The sequence below is a fragment of the Taeniopygia guttata genome, chromosome 7 (genome assembly GCF_048771995.1).
Source record: "Taeniopygia guttata chromosome 7, bTaeGut7.mat, whole genome shotgun sequence".
In the NCBI taxonomy this organism is placed as follows: Eukaryota; Metazoa; Chordata; class Aves; order Passeriformes; family Estrildidae; genus Taeniopygia; species Taeniopygia guttata.
The window spans coordinates 16,947,351-16,964,371 of record NC_133032.1 but is presented as its reverse complement, the minus strand read 5'-3'; the positions used below and the strand labels follow the sequence as shown (position 1 = coordinate 16,964,371).

Sequence of the window (17,021 nt, the reverse complement as noted above, 5' to 3'; positions counted from 1 at the left end):
AACTGATTATGTCAGTTGGGAATGTTCACCTTTCTTTCATTTCAAGTTGAAGATAAATACAGTGATGAATTGTATAAATTTTTTTGCCAGTTTCTTTGGTCTTCTTGTGTGAGGAGAGTTTGAGAGGCCAGTTTGTTCCCACAGGAGAGGGAGAGAAAGGAGCAGTTGACATACACTGTTGACATACTCTCTGCTGATGGCTTTTACAATTGCTAACTTAAATCATAGGGAATCGAGAAAATATTTATATTCTTAATGCATATAATTATGCCTAAAATCTTGAGTGGACCATTTACTGTGCTTAATGTGGTATTTAGAGGAAATTAAAGTTCATTCTGGAGAACATTTTGAATGTAGCATGGCAGATGTTTGTGAATTGATTGGTAGTAAAGCCTGACTTAAAAATACATAATGTGTAAACAGACGTTTGGATTTTTTTTGTATTATCAGTAGACAAAGAGAAGTCTGTCTGTCAAGGCTGATCTTTCCTGTGTAGATTTGACAAGTAGCTTAAAGTAATTAATTTTGTAAATCATGCCTCTCTTGGTGTGTCTAGATCCAAGCCATTTTAAACTGTATGTGCATATGCCAAAATAACACTATATAAAATTAGCTGTATTCTGGAAAAGACACCTTTTTCATTTGGCTTAATTCACACAAAACTACAACAAATGCATTCACACATGGATTTATTTGGAAATTTTTGTGGATTGGCTAATGCAATAAGAAAAATTTAGTGAAAATCTGTGAAAGATATTTCATTTTAATTTTCAGTGCAATTTCCCTGTTCTGAATTTCTGAACTGCTGGAAATAATCACTTGTAGATAGACTGCTTTCTTTATTCTTGCTTGCTTTTTTCTTTGAGAAGTGACATGTGACTAAGTTGTTTCATATATAATGTTGTAGAGCCCAGAAGGATGACCCACACAGGAGAATTTTGGGATTATTAACATGAATTACGTTGCTTGGAATGCCTGTAGGATGTTTTGGGTGAAAGTGCTTGTTGTGGTTCATAAACGTTATTGGCATCTAGTTCTAAGTAAATGTTATATCATGTACAGCTTGTACTGGCTCTGTGTGATGGTATTAAATAAAAGGAAGGACAATACACTTGTCCTAAATCCATTAGTCGTCCCATTGTATTTTTATTAACATCAGTGAGCAAGGGAATTGTGAGAGATTAGACATTGTTTTGTACCACAGAGGAGCTCATTGTCACTCCAGTTGGTGCAGTACCTGGCTTCTTCTCTTTCCTGCACCCAGCTGCTAAACATATTTAAACACTTACCACAATGAAAATACATAATCTAGCCTTTGCTTTAAACTGCAAAATTTGTCTTAATTGTCCTTTAAAATACCATTGTTTTTAAACAGTGTTTTTAGAATAAATTCTTACCATGTCACTTCATCCTCAATCTTCCGAATTGCCCCGAAACCTCCAGGAAGAGCAGACAGGTGAGGCTGTGCTCAAAGAAGTGAAAAGATTTCTGAGGAAAGCCGTGAATAGAAGGACTGGGCTCAGTGCACTCCATCCACCTCGTGTGTACTCAGTAAATTGCTCTTGGTGCAGCACTGTTAAACTAGCTATGAGTACCTCAAATAGCATTGTTCTCTATCTGTATCTGAAAAAACATTTTGAAATTTTGAAGGCCAGATGGAATAATAATTATCTGGTTTGATTCCTCACATACCCCAACTTAATTCTTACAACTATGGTTAAAAGGGAATGTATCTCTTACAGGAAAAATTAACCTTTATTGAAATATTTTCTGGCTAGAGTTAAATTGCTTTAACTTGTATTAGCTGTGACAGTAATTAATTATCTTTACTGTTCAGAGGTAAGGTACAGTTTTAATCTGTATTTGTCAAGCTTTAGCAGTCATTTGATTTCTCTATGCTAGTGCAAAACTCTGTGAGAGGTGAGATTTTTGTTAGATGTATATATAATGCAATAAGAATAAAAGCATAGAATTTAAGAACACCAAATCTTCCTGCATAAGCACTTTCTCAAAACCTGTTTTTTTGTCCAGTTTTTCATTATTTCAGCAGAGATAAGTGTAAAATTATTGCCATTGGATGCTAGGCTATTTATATACTCCAGGATTTCATTAGTCTTCTAGTTACAGTACACTTCATTTGCTTGTGGCCCTTCAGGCTTCTCAGTCATTCTTTCAAGAGGGAAGTGCTGTGTTGGTAAATACTGTATCCACCCTCCCTTTGGCCCTGCCCAGCAGTGTATGAACTTCAGGGTTTGTATTCAAAAGCATGGTTTGCTTTCACTAGAGCTGTGGGGCAGTTCTGGTCCCTACATAGGTTCCCATTGTTTGTAGGTTACTCTTCTCAGAATGTGTGTGTCATTAACATGGACTTTTTTGGCTGTTGAAAGATGGTAATCAGTGAAAAGCAAAGAGTTTGTTTGGAGTGCCATCAGAAACACACACATTTTTATTTACAGTTGTATTCTGAGGCCTACTGGATAGGCGATGTTGACTCCATTTAGTATATGCAGTGATTTTTTAAAGAAACACCTTCTGCCACTGAACCAGATTATTTAGGGAAGTCAGAATATGTTTATTTATACACTAACACCTTCATTACTGATATGCAATGGTGTTGGACTTCAGAATGAAGTGAGAGGAGCTAACTAAGAACTACAAATAAAGTTTACAGATAATGTTTTAACTACTCCTTGTAGTTTTTCCAAGCAGCTGAGAAGTGTAAATGATAGAATTTTAGATCTTTTAATAAAAATTATGTAAGTGCTTTTGAAGCTTTTACAGGAAGATGGTAAGTTTTTACATCTTGGAAGTTTTGAAGGGAATGAGTAAGGTGCTGAAAAACCTTCCATACTTTCCTTAGTGAAGGGAAAAACCTTACTGTACTCACAGTTACTCTATAGTAGTGGAGACTTCTGCAGTGCCTGCAGGATCACAGGGAATTCACTTGCACTTTGAAGTGTGAAGTGATAATCCTCACAACTGCTTATTTCTTTATTAAATTTGCGGAAGTTAATTACATGCCCTGGTAATTTACAACAAAAATATCACAATTTTCTGATGCCAAGTAGGCAAGTGAGTTTTCCAAGCTTCAGTTTAGTCCCTCATGCTGTAAGAAGAATTTGGCATTGGCACACATTATTACTATCATTCATCCAGAAAGTCTGTTAATGTATGCACATTTTTCTGCACAGTAGTGTTCATGAGTAGGTCTTGGTAAATCTGCTATATGCAATATACATGTATTGCATTATATTATACTGCTGGACTTACTGTTAATGTCCTGCATTTGTGGGTTGAGTACTTGTGGTCTTGGAAAAATGAGTGCCGGACATAATTAAAATCACTGTATTTCACATGGCTAAATATACTGAGTATTCATATGTGCTAAATAAATTGCCATGCATGTAGTCAGAAATTAACTGATTTTAAGAACAGCGATGATTTGATATTCATTAAGTTTGCTGTATTTCATATGCCTTGACAACTGTAAGGAAATTGGAATTTGGACGGATTTTTTGTGGCTTTCTGAATGGCTCGTGTTTTAATGTTGCTAGCTAGAAAACAAGAGTACCCCCTCTCATCAAAGAAGGCAAAGTGGGTCATTCTGCTGGTGACAGATTGACCTCAAAGTGTACAGTTGTAAAAGTCAGATGTAATAAAACAAAGCAGATCATTGCTCTGTATTTTGTTATTAAGCATCTCAAAGTTAACTTGAGTAGTCATTAAATGTGTGTAAATGACTAGTACAATGATAGAGAAGATAAAAAGATGGGGTTGTACTCTTTTAACAGTCTTAAATAGAAGCAAAGAATTAAAAATGGTGCTGCATGAGAAATAACCAAAAAATGTGCTCTTTGTATGTTTGTTTAGAGTATTGGGGCAGCTGAGTTAAAAGAAATATGTGGAAAGATGTGCCTTTATTTATATTGTCATTTATATTTAACAATTTCTTGTTAAGGAGTTAAGTCCCATTTCAGTGTAACACCACCACTGAGGCAGGGGAATCTAAGTTCAGCTGACCCATTTTTAAGGTTCTGGACTGTCTGCCTGACATTCTGGTGTAAGTGCTGCCCATATAGTGCATCAGAGAACTTCTTTGTGTCTCACTGCCTCATTAGCTTCATAGAAAAATGCTGCATTTGCTGACAAGTTTCCATCCTTTTATCTACAGAAAGTTTTCCAATATTTTGCCGACTTCCCTATAAAACCAAAATAAAATTGCAAGTACAGGATTGTTAGTTGTCCCCGTCCTACTCAGCTGTAGATCTGCCTTACATGTAGAAATTGTCCATGTAATCAATCACTCCTGTAGAACAACAGCTGCAAACAGCTTTAAGTCAGGTGTGTAAATGGGAGCTTAATAAAATTAGGTCAGTGCCAAAATGGATTTAGACTGTGTGTCACTGTAAGTAGCAAATGAATGTGGAAGAGATTTTGATTGGCAGCTCTGTGCTTAGACAGGCTTTAGAAAGGCCAAACTTTATTTACTATGTTGATGCTTGAAGTTTTCTGGAGGTCCTGTGTTACGTAGGTCCCCTTACAGTGTGATTACAAAACATTTAATTTCTGTTTAAGCAGAAACTTAAAAGTTTGGCTCTGGTGATTTCTGCTGTAGTAGGTTTTTTTTCCTGTCAGTCTTTTATTGACTCCAATTTATATGTAGCAATGCATTGCTATTGTGGGAGAAACTGTAATGCTGAAAGTCATGTGGTAGGTGCCTACAGAACTAGTTCAAAACCCAAAATAGGGTGTAACCAGAATTCCTTCACTGCTGAACAGGAATCTTGGCAATTGTGTTGATTTTTATATATATCTATTTAAAGAGAAGCTGAGGATAAATATCTTAAGTGAAAAGTACTTACTGGTAGAATTGCTTCCCTTATCTTGTTTATACAGATTTAATTAAAAAATAAAAAGCACATAGGGTTAAAGATAAGATGGTACCAGTGTTTTCTTCTTTATGTGTAATCTTGTTGCATGTCTCTACATAAGCTGTTCTGGCCACTCATCATAGTAACCAGCTGGGCCATTTCACCTGCTGGAGCCATTAAAGAGGACTCTCTCCCCCTAGATTAATCCCCTCCGACATTAGTTTTTTGCTCTGACAACTGGAGCAGGCATTCAGAATTTGCAGGTGGCCAGTGTGACGCACATAATTGCCTACAATTTTAGGCAATGAATAAAAATGGTCTACATTACTTGTCAAAGGTTGTATATGCAGTGCCAAGTGAGATCTATGGGAAGCCTTTTAGGGTTTAAAGAACAGTTAATAGCAAAGCTGCACAGTGCTTTTTTAATCATAATGCATTTGTAATATAGCACTTTGATCTTCTCCTTGTAGGAAATGGTGTTATATTAGCCACTTTTAAACATTTATGAGTGAAATTCAGTTATAGGAGAGTAAAAGTGATTATTCTTAGGCAGAACATGTTAGATTTCATTAAAAGTTTTAGCTTGCCCCTTCCTTGTTAAAATCTGTGGGGAGTCCTGTTCCTGGAGGGTTTCAAATCAGGATCTGAAGATTTAGAAGAGCTTTTTTTTTTTTTTTTTTCCCTCCACTAAAGCTACTGCAAGACTAGAAAAGATGGTAGTAAATACTGATGTTATTTGTGGTTGTTTATAAATGTACTTCAACTGCATAGCATTAAGTGCAAAAAATGGTGTGCGCTCAACAGTTCAGGGAATGTTTCCTTGTATTTTAAAGATCTTAATGCTCAGTTGCATCAATTTCAACTTTAAAAAAATGCATTATTTAAAGCATGATCATAAATTATCTACAACAAAAAATAGGCGACTCTAAAATGTACTACTCCTAGAAGAGCAGAGTTTGACCTTTCAGACCCAAGAGCCTTTTATTAACACCTGCCTGTAAGGAAAACCGTGCCACACGCAGCTTTCGGATTCACGACCACAAAACTGATGAGGAAAGGCTTGAAGGGTTCAGTTTGTGTCACTTGCTGTTTGCCGTTTCCATTTCACAGATGATTAATCTTTCTGTGAAGAAAGGCCAGAGAAACAAAGCACATTGGGCTCTTCCTGCAGTTACTCCTTCTGAATGCACACTAGCTTGCTAACTAAAAGGCCTTTAGATTTCCTGCCGAGAGAGATGTTCTGAAAGTGAATGCAGCTGGTTGGAGGTCACCAGTGCAAGGCTCTTGCCATTGTGTAATGGAGGCTTTGGCAGGTTTCATTTTGGGGGGGGAGGGAGAAGGTGTTGGCGAAAAATTAATGCGGAATAAAAAGGGCTTTGGCCGTTTGAATTAATTTCTTGAGGGTGGATCATCAATAATAGGCTCCATTTCTTTTGCTCACAATTAAAAAAAAAAATTTGCTGTGTTTTGTCCCACCCATTCCCTTTTCTTAATGGCATGTTTATATTGTACGTGGTCTCTCCCGCTGGATGCTGAAATGTTGCGTCTTACTGAGTTTGAAAAGCAATCTAAAATGTACTGTTTATACATATATTTTATGAGTTCTGCTGATGTTCTTGGTGACAAGAGATGATACTTGTGTCTTGCGTATTTAAATTTCTAACTGTGGGACTTGGATGACTTTAATAATCCATATTGCTCTTTAGTGACTTTTAAAGCAGCAATTTCTGTTTTGCTGGGAGAGAAAAAAATTTTTTTATAAAAGGTATTACCTAATTTTTCGTTTGTGTGTTGTTTTGAATCTTAATGGATACATGCCTTGTTTATGGAAGAGAATAGTCTTGATATCCAGCTGAGTTTTTGACTTTGGGTTTTTTTTTGATCTTGCGTAGGACGTAATGTGCAAAATCAAGACATGGGTAATAGATGAAAAGAAAGCTGTCCGCTTCTATCATGATTGGAATGACAAAGAGGTAGGCTATAAATATTACTCTATGAATTGACTTCTAATTTTGCTACCTGTTACTGGTTGTTTTTAAAGTTGTTGGGTTTTTGGGGTTTTTTGGATTTTATATTCATAATATATTGAATGTTGAATTTATTTGCTCTATCAATACTTATCTGTGGTTTGTGTATTACACTTGAATTCTGTAACCTTCTCAGACATGCCTTGAGGAAAATGATCATAAAATTAATTCAAGTTGATATAAATTGTTTTTAAAATTCTCCCCCTTTGTTCTCACTTCCAGATTGATGTTTTGAACAAACATTTGTTTTTTACTTCAAAACCGATGATCTACTTGGTTAATCTGTCTGAAAAAGACTACATTAGAAAGAAAAACAAGTGGTGAGTGTGTACAGGTTAAGTGTCTATATTTCTGTTTCACATTTGTCAGTGGTCAGTAATTCCTTGCGCATTTAGATCACCAAGGATATTAGTTAAAATAGCTAGATGAACTTACCTTGCACTTCTGTTACTTGTTATGCTCCCACTGACATGCTGCTTGAGTACAATGCATATGGTGAAACCTTGACTGAAACTGCAGAAGAGAATATGCTTTCCATCCTTCTGATTTGACATCAGTCCATTAACTTTGAAGAAAATAGATTTGAAGAAAATAGATTTGATTTAGAAGTACTAATTTAAATAAGGATATGGCTTTATCATGTTCTATAATGCGGGTTGTCTGAACAGCATATTTTTCATTCCAAAGGAATGAATTGAATGCCAGAACACTAGTTGCACAGAAGTCTTTCAAACAAAATTGCACATTTTAGCATTGCTCTTCTGTTTGCAGTTGGGTGCCTGGGTTTCTTGCTACTTCTTGTGCCTGGTTTACAGGCCTCTTTTGGTGGGCTTTAATGCCATGAATGGCTCAGGTTTTAGGCAGGTATTTCTGGCATCAATATGGTGACTCAGGTACATAATGTTTACAAAATCAGTCTATCAGACGTTCAGTGAACTGGATGAAGATCCAGTCCTAACATGGTAGGCAAATAGTGGGAATCCACTGTTGAGAAGTACAGCAGTTTAGCATGTCATTGGAAGCTCTAGATGGCATAAATATTGTGCTGTGGAGGAGGGAACAGCTTGGGTAGTTAGCATATGATGATGGAAAATCTATAACAGCGTGTTTAGTTTAAAAAAAAATCCAACCAAACAGCAAATATTTTCTTACAATTCAGAATTTTAAACACTGTACTTGTGAGGTACTTTGAAGATGTATAAATGTATGTTTGTGAACAGATATATACATGTAACTCATCCAAACAAATCAAAAGTATCTAAAGCGGAATATCTGAATTCTCCTAAAGTACACCCTCTGTTTCTCCCTGTACTTCATTAAGTACTTAGATGCACATGGTTTCAATTTTCCATTAAAAATTCTCATTTCCATATGATATCAAAGAGTGAGAAGGCTTTAAACTGAAAAATAAACATTCATAGACTGGAAGCCAAAACAATAATTAATGTCAGATGGTTAACTCCAATAAATCATTAGAATAAATTCTGTGAAATTACTGCAACTAAAACTGTCCTTTTGATACTCCAAGACATTTTTTATTGGTAATAAAGAACAAAATTTAACGTATTTTAGTAGCAAACCCTCTCAGTCCCAAACGCAGACTTCAGAATAGACTTCACAAGCAATATAATAATGTAAGCGCTTCATATTTGGTCAAATGTTATAATTGTAAATTAATTTTTTCCTCTAAATATTTTTTGGGTATGACAATTTAAATATAGGAAGTGGTTTTATCCAAGGTAGTATTTAAGATCAGGTTAGTTGTATGTAAGGTGATACTTTTTTCAAAGTAAAAATGCTGTGGTTTCTTAAGGCTTGCTGTAACAGTACAGACGTGGAAGCTTATGTGAAAATGGATGAGTCGGTTTCTGTGTCCCAAAAAGGATCCTCACACCTGTATTTGGATGATTACAGGTAGAGCTCACTGGCTCTAATTGTACAGTAAATACCATTTCCCAGACCCTAATGGTAGCCAGGCTACTTAGGCGACGCCAGTCTGTGATTTAGCTGTCGCCAGTCACCCCATGTTTTTTGTGAGACTAGTTGTGATGATGACATAGTTAAACCAAATCTTTGGATAAATTGCAATTTTTAATTTGTAAAAAATCAGATGTTTGAGTTGAGGAGTCGTATAATGAAACAGTTTAACTGTTTATATTACAATTAATGATTTATTTTTTAAAAAGTATACCCGGATCTCAAGGATGTGAGTGTAATTGTAGCTGAAAGATCAAAGCCTGGGTATCTGAGTGATGTTCCAGAAGAGAATTTACCACATAGCCATTTTCAGTACAGTTTCTGCCTCCTGCTGTTCCTATTTTCCCTCAAGCTAGCCATTGACTACCCCCTGTGCATCCCTGCTCGTAAAAAATGATTGAGGAAGTATTTGTCATGTATTTATGAGTGGGAAACATTGTGCGATAGGAAAGGCATCTACTAGAACCAGAAAGATTGCCATTTCCTTTCCTTCAGCTACTCTGCCACAGCTTTAAATCCTCTGTTTATGCAACATAGCTTTTATATTTAAGAGCAGAATAAATGTTTTCTATGAAGGATGCTAACGGTAGGCTTCTGTCATTTATGTGGTGCAAGCAGATGTAAATGATTAGAATATATTTTACTGTTAGATGCCACTTTGTGATTTTTATTATTATTTTGACGGGTAGGTATTCATATTTGAAATACAAGACACATTTAGTTGTAGTCATTCTTCTCAAAAAAGTTTATTTCTGAGCTTAATTCATAATATTACAACAAAGGTAAGGTTAATGCAGGAAATGCTCAGCCATAAAATGTGTTCATCAGACTTTTGCAACTATAAAAGTGTTTAAAACAGTGAAGGAGAGGCTTTTTAATTTTGTGTAGAGAGGAAAACCGAAATTGTCTTTGTTTTACTCGGTCACTCTTTCAGAATTAATGAACATTTTAATTGTTAGTTAAAACACACTTATATTTAGGTGCCAATGTGTCATTTTTCAATTCAAGGAAAGAATAAAACACTGTGAAAGATAGGACTATTGTGTGTTTGAGTAGGTGTATTGACCTTTTGAAAGATGTAAAAACTGGAATGGCTCCAAGCAGCTACTTGCTGGTTTTAACAATGTTGAATTAGTCATTCAGTTGATTTATGATTAAGACCTAGCCCCTGAAGAGAAGCTGACATGGCAGCTGTGTTACTCGCACTTGTGTTATGATCAGATGACAGTAATCTTGATGTTTATGGGGGAATCCACTGAAACCATTCTTAATACGTACTGCTGTGCTCTAAATGAATATTTAAACTCTTCTTTTAATAAGTCCCGATTTTTTAAAAATCTGGATCTAGTACCTTAACCATGGTATACTGTATTCAAATTTAACCATGAAAATATTCAAAACAGTAATAATAATAATGATCAGTTAAAACTGCATTCTGAGTCCCCGGATGTCACATAAATCCAGGATATCAGATTTATCAGCCCTTCATCTAATTTAAGCTTTACATTTTAGTCTTGCTAAGGAGCATGTATCTAGTGGCTCACAGAATGGATTCCAATTATGAAATATATTGAGCTAATTAATGAGTGAATGTAGTGGACCATGCTTGGCATCATGTTTGGTTTGGTATTTTGGACTTACTTGCAACAAACACCAGAAATACTGGATATGTTGAAGCCACATAACTGATCTGTTCAGTTCTGATTTAACTCAGCTTCTCTGGTCCAATAAAGTGAATTTCATCCTATGCCTAGACTGTAATTCAAAAAGCCACTTATGCTGCTAAAGATTCTCCAGTATCTCTAGCATTGTAACTAGATTGTCTGAGACTTAATTAGGATTTCTGAACATTGTTTTCTCTAATATAATTCAGACTTGTTGAATATCCAAATGTACGTTAGCATTATTTTAATGGGTTGTTTTTCAAAATGTTATGGTAGCCATTCTGTTAAAAATGTTGATCAGTGCTGATAGGATAAGGGACTTACTATTTTGCTCCTGTGTATTTAGAAAAGTGACATACGTGTCATAATAAATAAAATTTTGCCCATTAATTTTCATAGTATTTTTAGTGTTCTTAAGCTAGAAGAGGTATAATTAGGTCAGATGAAAGGTCCATCTTTTCTGGTATCAAATTTCTGACAGGCCACTAACAGATGTCCAGGGAAGATTATTGGAACAGATTAAGCAAACAGAGTATATGCATCCAGCTTCTTGCAATCTGTTATTGTAGAACTGACTAAACCAGATATGATATACTTGCGGCTAATACTTTTTGACTGATATTTATTCTATAAATTTACCCATTCACCTTTTGAACTCAAGTATACTTTTTGGTATCCCAATATCCTGGAGCAGGGACTTCTACAGCTTAACTATGTGCTATATGTAGAAGTACTTCCTTATGCTTGTTTTGGATCTGCCACATCATAATTTCATTTGATGCTCCTTAGATCTTGTATTATGAGAGTGAATAATCCTTTTCTATTCATCTTTTTCATATTGCTTCAGATGTTCCAAATATTTTTTAAAAAATGGAGGGGGTAGGGAAATCTGACATAAAGAAAGAAATATTGAAGGTCAAGTAAAAGGAACACTGCATAGGTTTGAGTATGAATTAATCTGTTTCACTTGGTCTTTCACTTTTAAACTAGTTAGGAAACAAAGTTATAAATGGAATTATTTACTACCATTTATAAATGGAGACTCTGAGTTCTTGGTTGTATTTCTGCAGATATGGATGTTTAGGCAGTTACATTTTATTCCAATAAATGTATTTGAGAAAGTATTTGAATGAATTTTAAAATCGTAAGTTGTAATGCCAAGGTGGTATTGAGATGTTTTGTTGACATAGCTGGTTAATGATTTTAAGGTTGTCTTCTATGCTGACAAATTTGGAAAATAATATTTTTTAAAAATATATTACAGTTCTTGTTCCTTCCTTACAACTGAAATGCTTTAAAAGAATATTAGGAGATGGTTTATGTTATCTGGGTATAACACACAAGTTGAGAAGTCAGATATTCAAAGCTAACCAGATCCAGAAGTTAGGCATCCTGTGCTACATCTTTACTGCCTGCCTGAGAGTATCTTATAGCTCAGGCTGTCCAAACTAGAGAATTGTGTTTGTTTTTCATAGAGCACGTACCTAGCGTAGTAGGGGATAGTGCATGGTATTTGCTTAATAAACAGTTACTCTTTATTGTTTCTTACATAGAGGAATTAATGAATACAAATTAATTAGTCATCCATCAACCAAATGGCAGTATGTTTTCTTTCCAGCACCATGTCTTGACATTGCCAGTTGACTTCTTGTAGTCTTCTGTTTTACCAATTCCAGTGACTTCATTTAGTTGTTCTGTTTATCCCATACTTTTTGCCCCACCATTTTCCTAGCTGATGTGTTCTCCATGGTCTTTGCCAGATTCTCTGCTTTGATTTCATACCATTTTTGATGGCTTAATTCCAGTCCAGTCCTTTGGTCTGGATGATTTCTTTCACCAGACTCCTGCTTTGCTTCACTTTCTTTTGCCTGCCCCTCTGGAGTCCCCTGTCTGAACATGGATACATATTGTTTGGGTAATAGCAGGTGTTGAGGACATGTCTCTAAGCATGGAAAGGTGGGTCCCATTCTCAGCTTCGGTGTGTAACCTCGCTCCAGACACAAAAGCACCTTCCTGGAGTCTACCTTCACTCCAGTATTCACCTCCACCCAGATGTGAAGGTTTATCTCTGACAGCAAGTTTGCTCTGTGCCAAATGTCTGGGTTCCTATGAATTAGGGCAGTAAAATTTTTCAATTAAGTTGTTTCTGTATGTTTTAAAAATGGGCAATGTTTTATGGTGATGCTTTTTTCAAAAATTCTGGTCCACCTGATTACAAAATGGCACCACTAAATGGCTAAAGTGTAAGTTGCAAAGTCAGGAAATAAAACCTCAGTAGTTTACTTAGAATATGTTGACTCTTGAACTAGTAAAGAAAGGAGTGGTCATAGTAGAGGGAAACCTTCTGGGTTTTGGGAAGGCCTATCCTGGGCAGATAAAGGTGCCACCACACTATATTTAGAACTCATCAAGGCTACAGACTGTAGAAAGCAGGGAAATGATAGGTTAAAGCATTGTTTTAACAATGTATATTTTAATATAGGCATACTGTATTAGTTTTACTAACAACTTCAGGAGTTTGGAGATTTCAGTAGCTTGATACCATTTTTAATACTCTTTAAGTGAGATTTTTAGCTTCAGAATGTCTCAGGTTGCTTTTTATGTCCTAAGTTTTTAGATTCAGACTAGGTTATATTTAGGAGAATAGACCTTTCTCTTTGATAATACTCTGAGACCATGATGTCCTAAACACTGAAATGGAAAAATTGAGTGAGAAACTGCTTTACTCACTTGTCTTTGTTACAGAATGGAAGCAAGCAGGAATGTAAGCAGCTTAAGAAACCAAGTTTCATACTGAGGACCAGATTCTGTAATTTACAGTGTTTCAGTCCAGGGTTGTTAGTTGTGAGCATCATCAACACAACCTCATCACCTTGGAAACATTTGGAGGAGAATAGGGTACTAACCACAATGTCAGTGCTGTCATCTCACTATTGTATCATTATCTCAGATGCAGATTTCAAATCCTACTTTTAGTGATAGTAGTGATTTTCACTCTTACTTACATTAGAATAAAGCAGTTTGACTGTGCATGTAAGCCTGTAGATACTCATGTCAAAATCTCTTTCACATTTGAAGATCTTGATGAGAAACATCATTAGTAGTGAAAAAGTAGAACAGCTTTGTTTCTTTTGGGTTGTTTGCTGAGTGTTAGAAGCACAGTCACCTTCTCTGCACTGTGCACAGATCTTACCTAAGAAAGTAGGATTTGGGGTTTTTTAATAGAGGGAGGTTTTGTCCCATTTTGCTTTACAAATAAACTAATAGAGATTTTTGCAAGAGATTGTTATTCTTGTTAACAGTCGTTTATCCTTAAGTTACTGAATATTAAGTTACTTATTTCTTCTTTATATTAATTTATTAAGCCCTGTGCCTTTCAGAATGAATGAACATTGTTAGCCTGTCTTTGTCAACTAGTCAACATAGAAGTTGTGCATAGCCCTTAAAGCAAATAAATTTCTCTTTCAAATCAAGGCGAAAATAGATAATGTGAGGTTGTGTCTCAATCTGTTGGGTCACTGTTCCTGTATCTCTGACATGGCATTTAAAAACTAGCAGTTGTTTTTGTGAGAGTCTCTTGAGAATCAGAAGACGGAGAGGAAGCTGTTGAGTTACTCTGGAGGTGGGTGGCTGTGGTCTCACCTGGTGTAATGGGAGTAGCTCCTCCTCTGTGTGAGGATTTGATACCTCCTTGCCTGTAACTGGTGGGTTTTTATGAGGAAAACTCTTAGGCACATCAACAGTTGTAGTAACTGGTAGATGAGCTTTGATTTTAGAAATGTTTTAAAGTGAAAAGTGCTTTGATAATATTGTCTTTTGTTAAGAAACAGAAGGACAATACACTCATATTGCTTTGGTATTTTGGATTAGGAACTGCAATCAGTGTTGCTGTAATACCACCTCTTGAACAATGTCCCCATTGATAAGTATCTTTCTTTTCATGATATGTTACTCAGTATTGCAGTGTGTGATTTGCAGACAAGTACCTGTACATCCATCTAAAATCCTGCCTACTTAATTAATTTCTTGAATAGTTTCATGCTATCACTTCCTACAGGATTGTGTTAATATCTTTTACATTCTCATAGTTGAAGTTAATTTTATTTCACCTACCATTATCTCTCTTATGCATGGTGTTTGAGATACCTGGAAGGTCTGGGAAAAATACTCATCTTGAAATTGTTCTTTATGAATGGTCTGCAATTTCCCCTTCTCTGGAGGAATATGTTCTGTAACATTGTTCTGTTTTCTATAATTAGCGACTACATGGAAACATCAGGCAGTCAAGCATTTATCATAAATGCAAAAATATTTGAGGAGGATGATTCTTTTATACAATTGGAAATGTAGGTTCTGTGGCTTTGGCACCTTTTTTTAAGTTTTCTTTTTCTAAGTGACTTGTTTGTTTCACAATTGGTAGACACATTTTTCATTGATGATTATTTTGAAAATTTTATGCATTTTTTAAAAAATAGTTTTCCTTTTAATTTTATGGTTATTTACAGCTCATTTTTTTGTCTTAAGTATATAGAAATATGTTTTCATTTAACTGCTTGTTTTTCCCAAGAAACATATCTAAAAGTTTCTTCTAAAGTTTTGGCACAGTATTTTATTTTTACAGCTAGAGTTTCTTCTAATCACTAATATGGATGACTGATGTTCAGATGTTGGTAGTCACTAGTCTTACAGTGGATGGAACCATGTATCCTTGTCTGGAAATGAGGAATAGATTTGTGTTCATGTTTATATTGGAGAGGAAAGTTTGTACATTATATATGTTTAATTGACGAACTGTCAGATGAGTATCTGGGTATGAGTATCTTACTATCCTTTATTGCCAATGCTTGAGCTTAATTGTTGTTAATTTTCAGAGAAGTTGATTAGAACATAAATTTAAATAATGTTTGGGACTTACTGTGCTCTGGTATTAATTTCTAAAGCCTGAAGAAATGTTGGAAAGATAAATATTTGAAAGCGACCTAAGTGTGTGTGCTCGTATTGTACTACATTGGGTTTAATCAGATTCATTGTATATTGAGTCTTCCTCTTGTTCTCATGCATTGGCACAGTAGTACATTCCTAAAGCAAAAATGTATTTAAATCCAAATGGCTTTTATTAAAGAAAAAAAAGAAAATAAAATCTTACACCTAATACATTGAAAACCTGCATAATGTTGCCGATCTAAAACATGTGATGGTACTTCCAGCTCATGTTTTATTTCAGAGGCTCATTAAATGCATACCTGTTTTTTATTTAATAAAATCTTAATGTCCCAGGATATTCAGAATAATGAAGTGTGCATGCATGTGCATGTGTGTTCAGTTTCCCATAGGATTTTCAAAAATTATTCTTAGTAGTGTTATTTAAAAATAACTTTATGGAGGGTAAATGTTTGTCTTTGGCTCCCTCTATCTGCCTGTGTCTACTTGTCTTTGTTAACTAGCATCTTTTCATAACTTGATGCATCATATAGATTAGAATCAGCAGATAAGATGTCTACAAGCATTTCATATAGGCATTTGGTTAAATAAATAAATAAATAGAAGTATGGTAAAGAGACATGGAGGACTAGTAAGAAATTCAGTTTTCAAGCTTAAAAGCGAGGTTAATGTCTTTGTGCTCTGACAGTATCTTGTTGAAGTACATTTCCATTCCATTCAGAGTCTAAGTTTTGTACTAGGCTATTCATAAAGACACAGCTATATGATCAAGGTGCAGTAAATAGAAACATGGGTTTAGCTGCCTGTCTTGCAGTAGTGTGTAGTGTCTGATAGCCTTTTGTTTCTGGTCTCTAGTTATTCTAGTACCATACTGACATAGAAGGTAACTAGATTGGTCTATTACTGATTTCTGACAAACAGAAATTGTTTGATATGCTAAAGCTCTTTCTGACAGAAGATAGAAAGTTTTGACAAACATGCATGGCACAGCAAGTGTCCAATTCTAAAGAGCAAAATAAATGCAAACCACCATTATGGGGAACACAAACAGCCTGAAAGCAAGTTATCAGTAAGCAAATAATTGTTGAACTGTTATGAATGGAATAGGATGTTGAAATAGGGCATGATTGGCTGATGTTACATATGTCCTTGATTACCTTCCTTGTGCTTTTATCCTAATAAGTGACATTCTTTGTATTCCCTTGGATGGCTAGACAGTCTGACACTGAAGAAGAATAAATATTGCATGTGGTACACATTAAGCTGTCATCTAGGACAGCATTTATAAAAAGTAACTAGAAAAATTCATAAGAAATTCTGCAGTGCTACAGTTTCCTGGCTCCAGTCATAATTGTCAAAGTTCTTGACACATTCAGGTCTTCTGAAATGATTTGGGTTTACAGCTACTTGGTGTATGAATAATTATTAAGGATTCATTTTTTCTGATAATGCAGACTGTTAATGTTCTCCAAATGATGCATTTTCATTGAAGGCCATGGAGTGATTAAAAAAAAAACGCCAAACCAGTGTTGTATATATAG

General features: G+C 35.2%; 1 protein-coding gene across 4 annotated transcripts in view; it reads left to right on the top strand.

Moving 5' to 3' along the window:
- Nucleotides 1-17,021, top strand: part of OLA1 (Obg like ATPase 1) — a 127,159-nt gene that overhangs the window by 83,316 nt on the left and 26,822 nt on the right. For all 4 annotated transcript variants that reach the window (XM_072932262.1, XM_072932261.1, XM_002198957.6 and 1 more), the window contains 2 exons: nucleotides 6,764-6,844; nucleotides 7,121-7,218. In XM_072932262.1, the coding sequence (XP_072788363.1) occupies nucleotides 6,764-6,844; nucleotides 7,121-7,218 (179 nt within the window). The remainder of the gene's footprint in view (nucleotides 1-6,763; nucleotides 6,845-7,120; nucleotides 7,219-17,021) is intronic.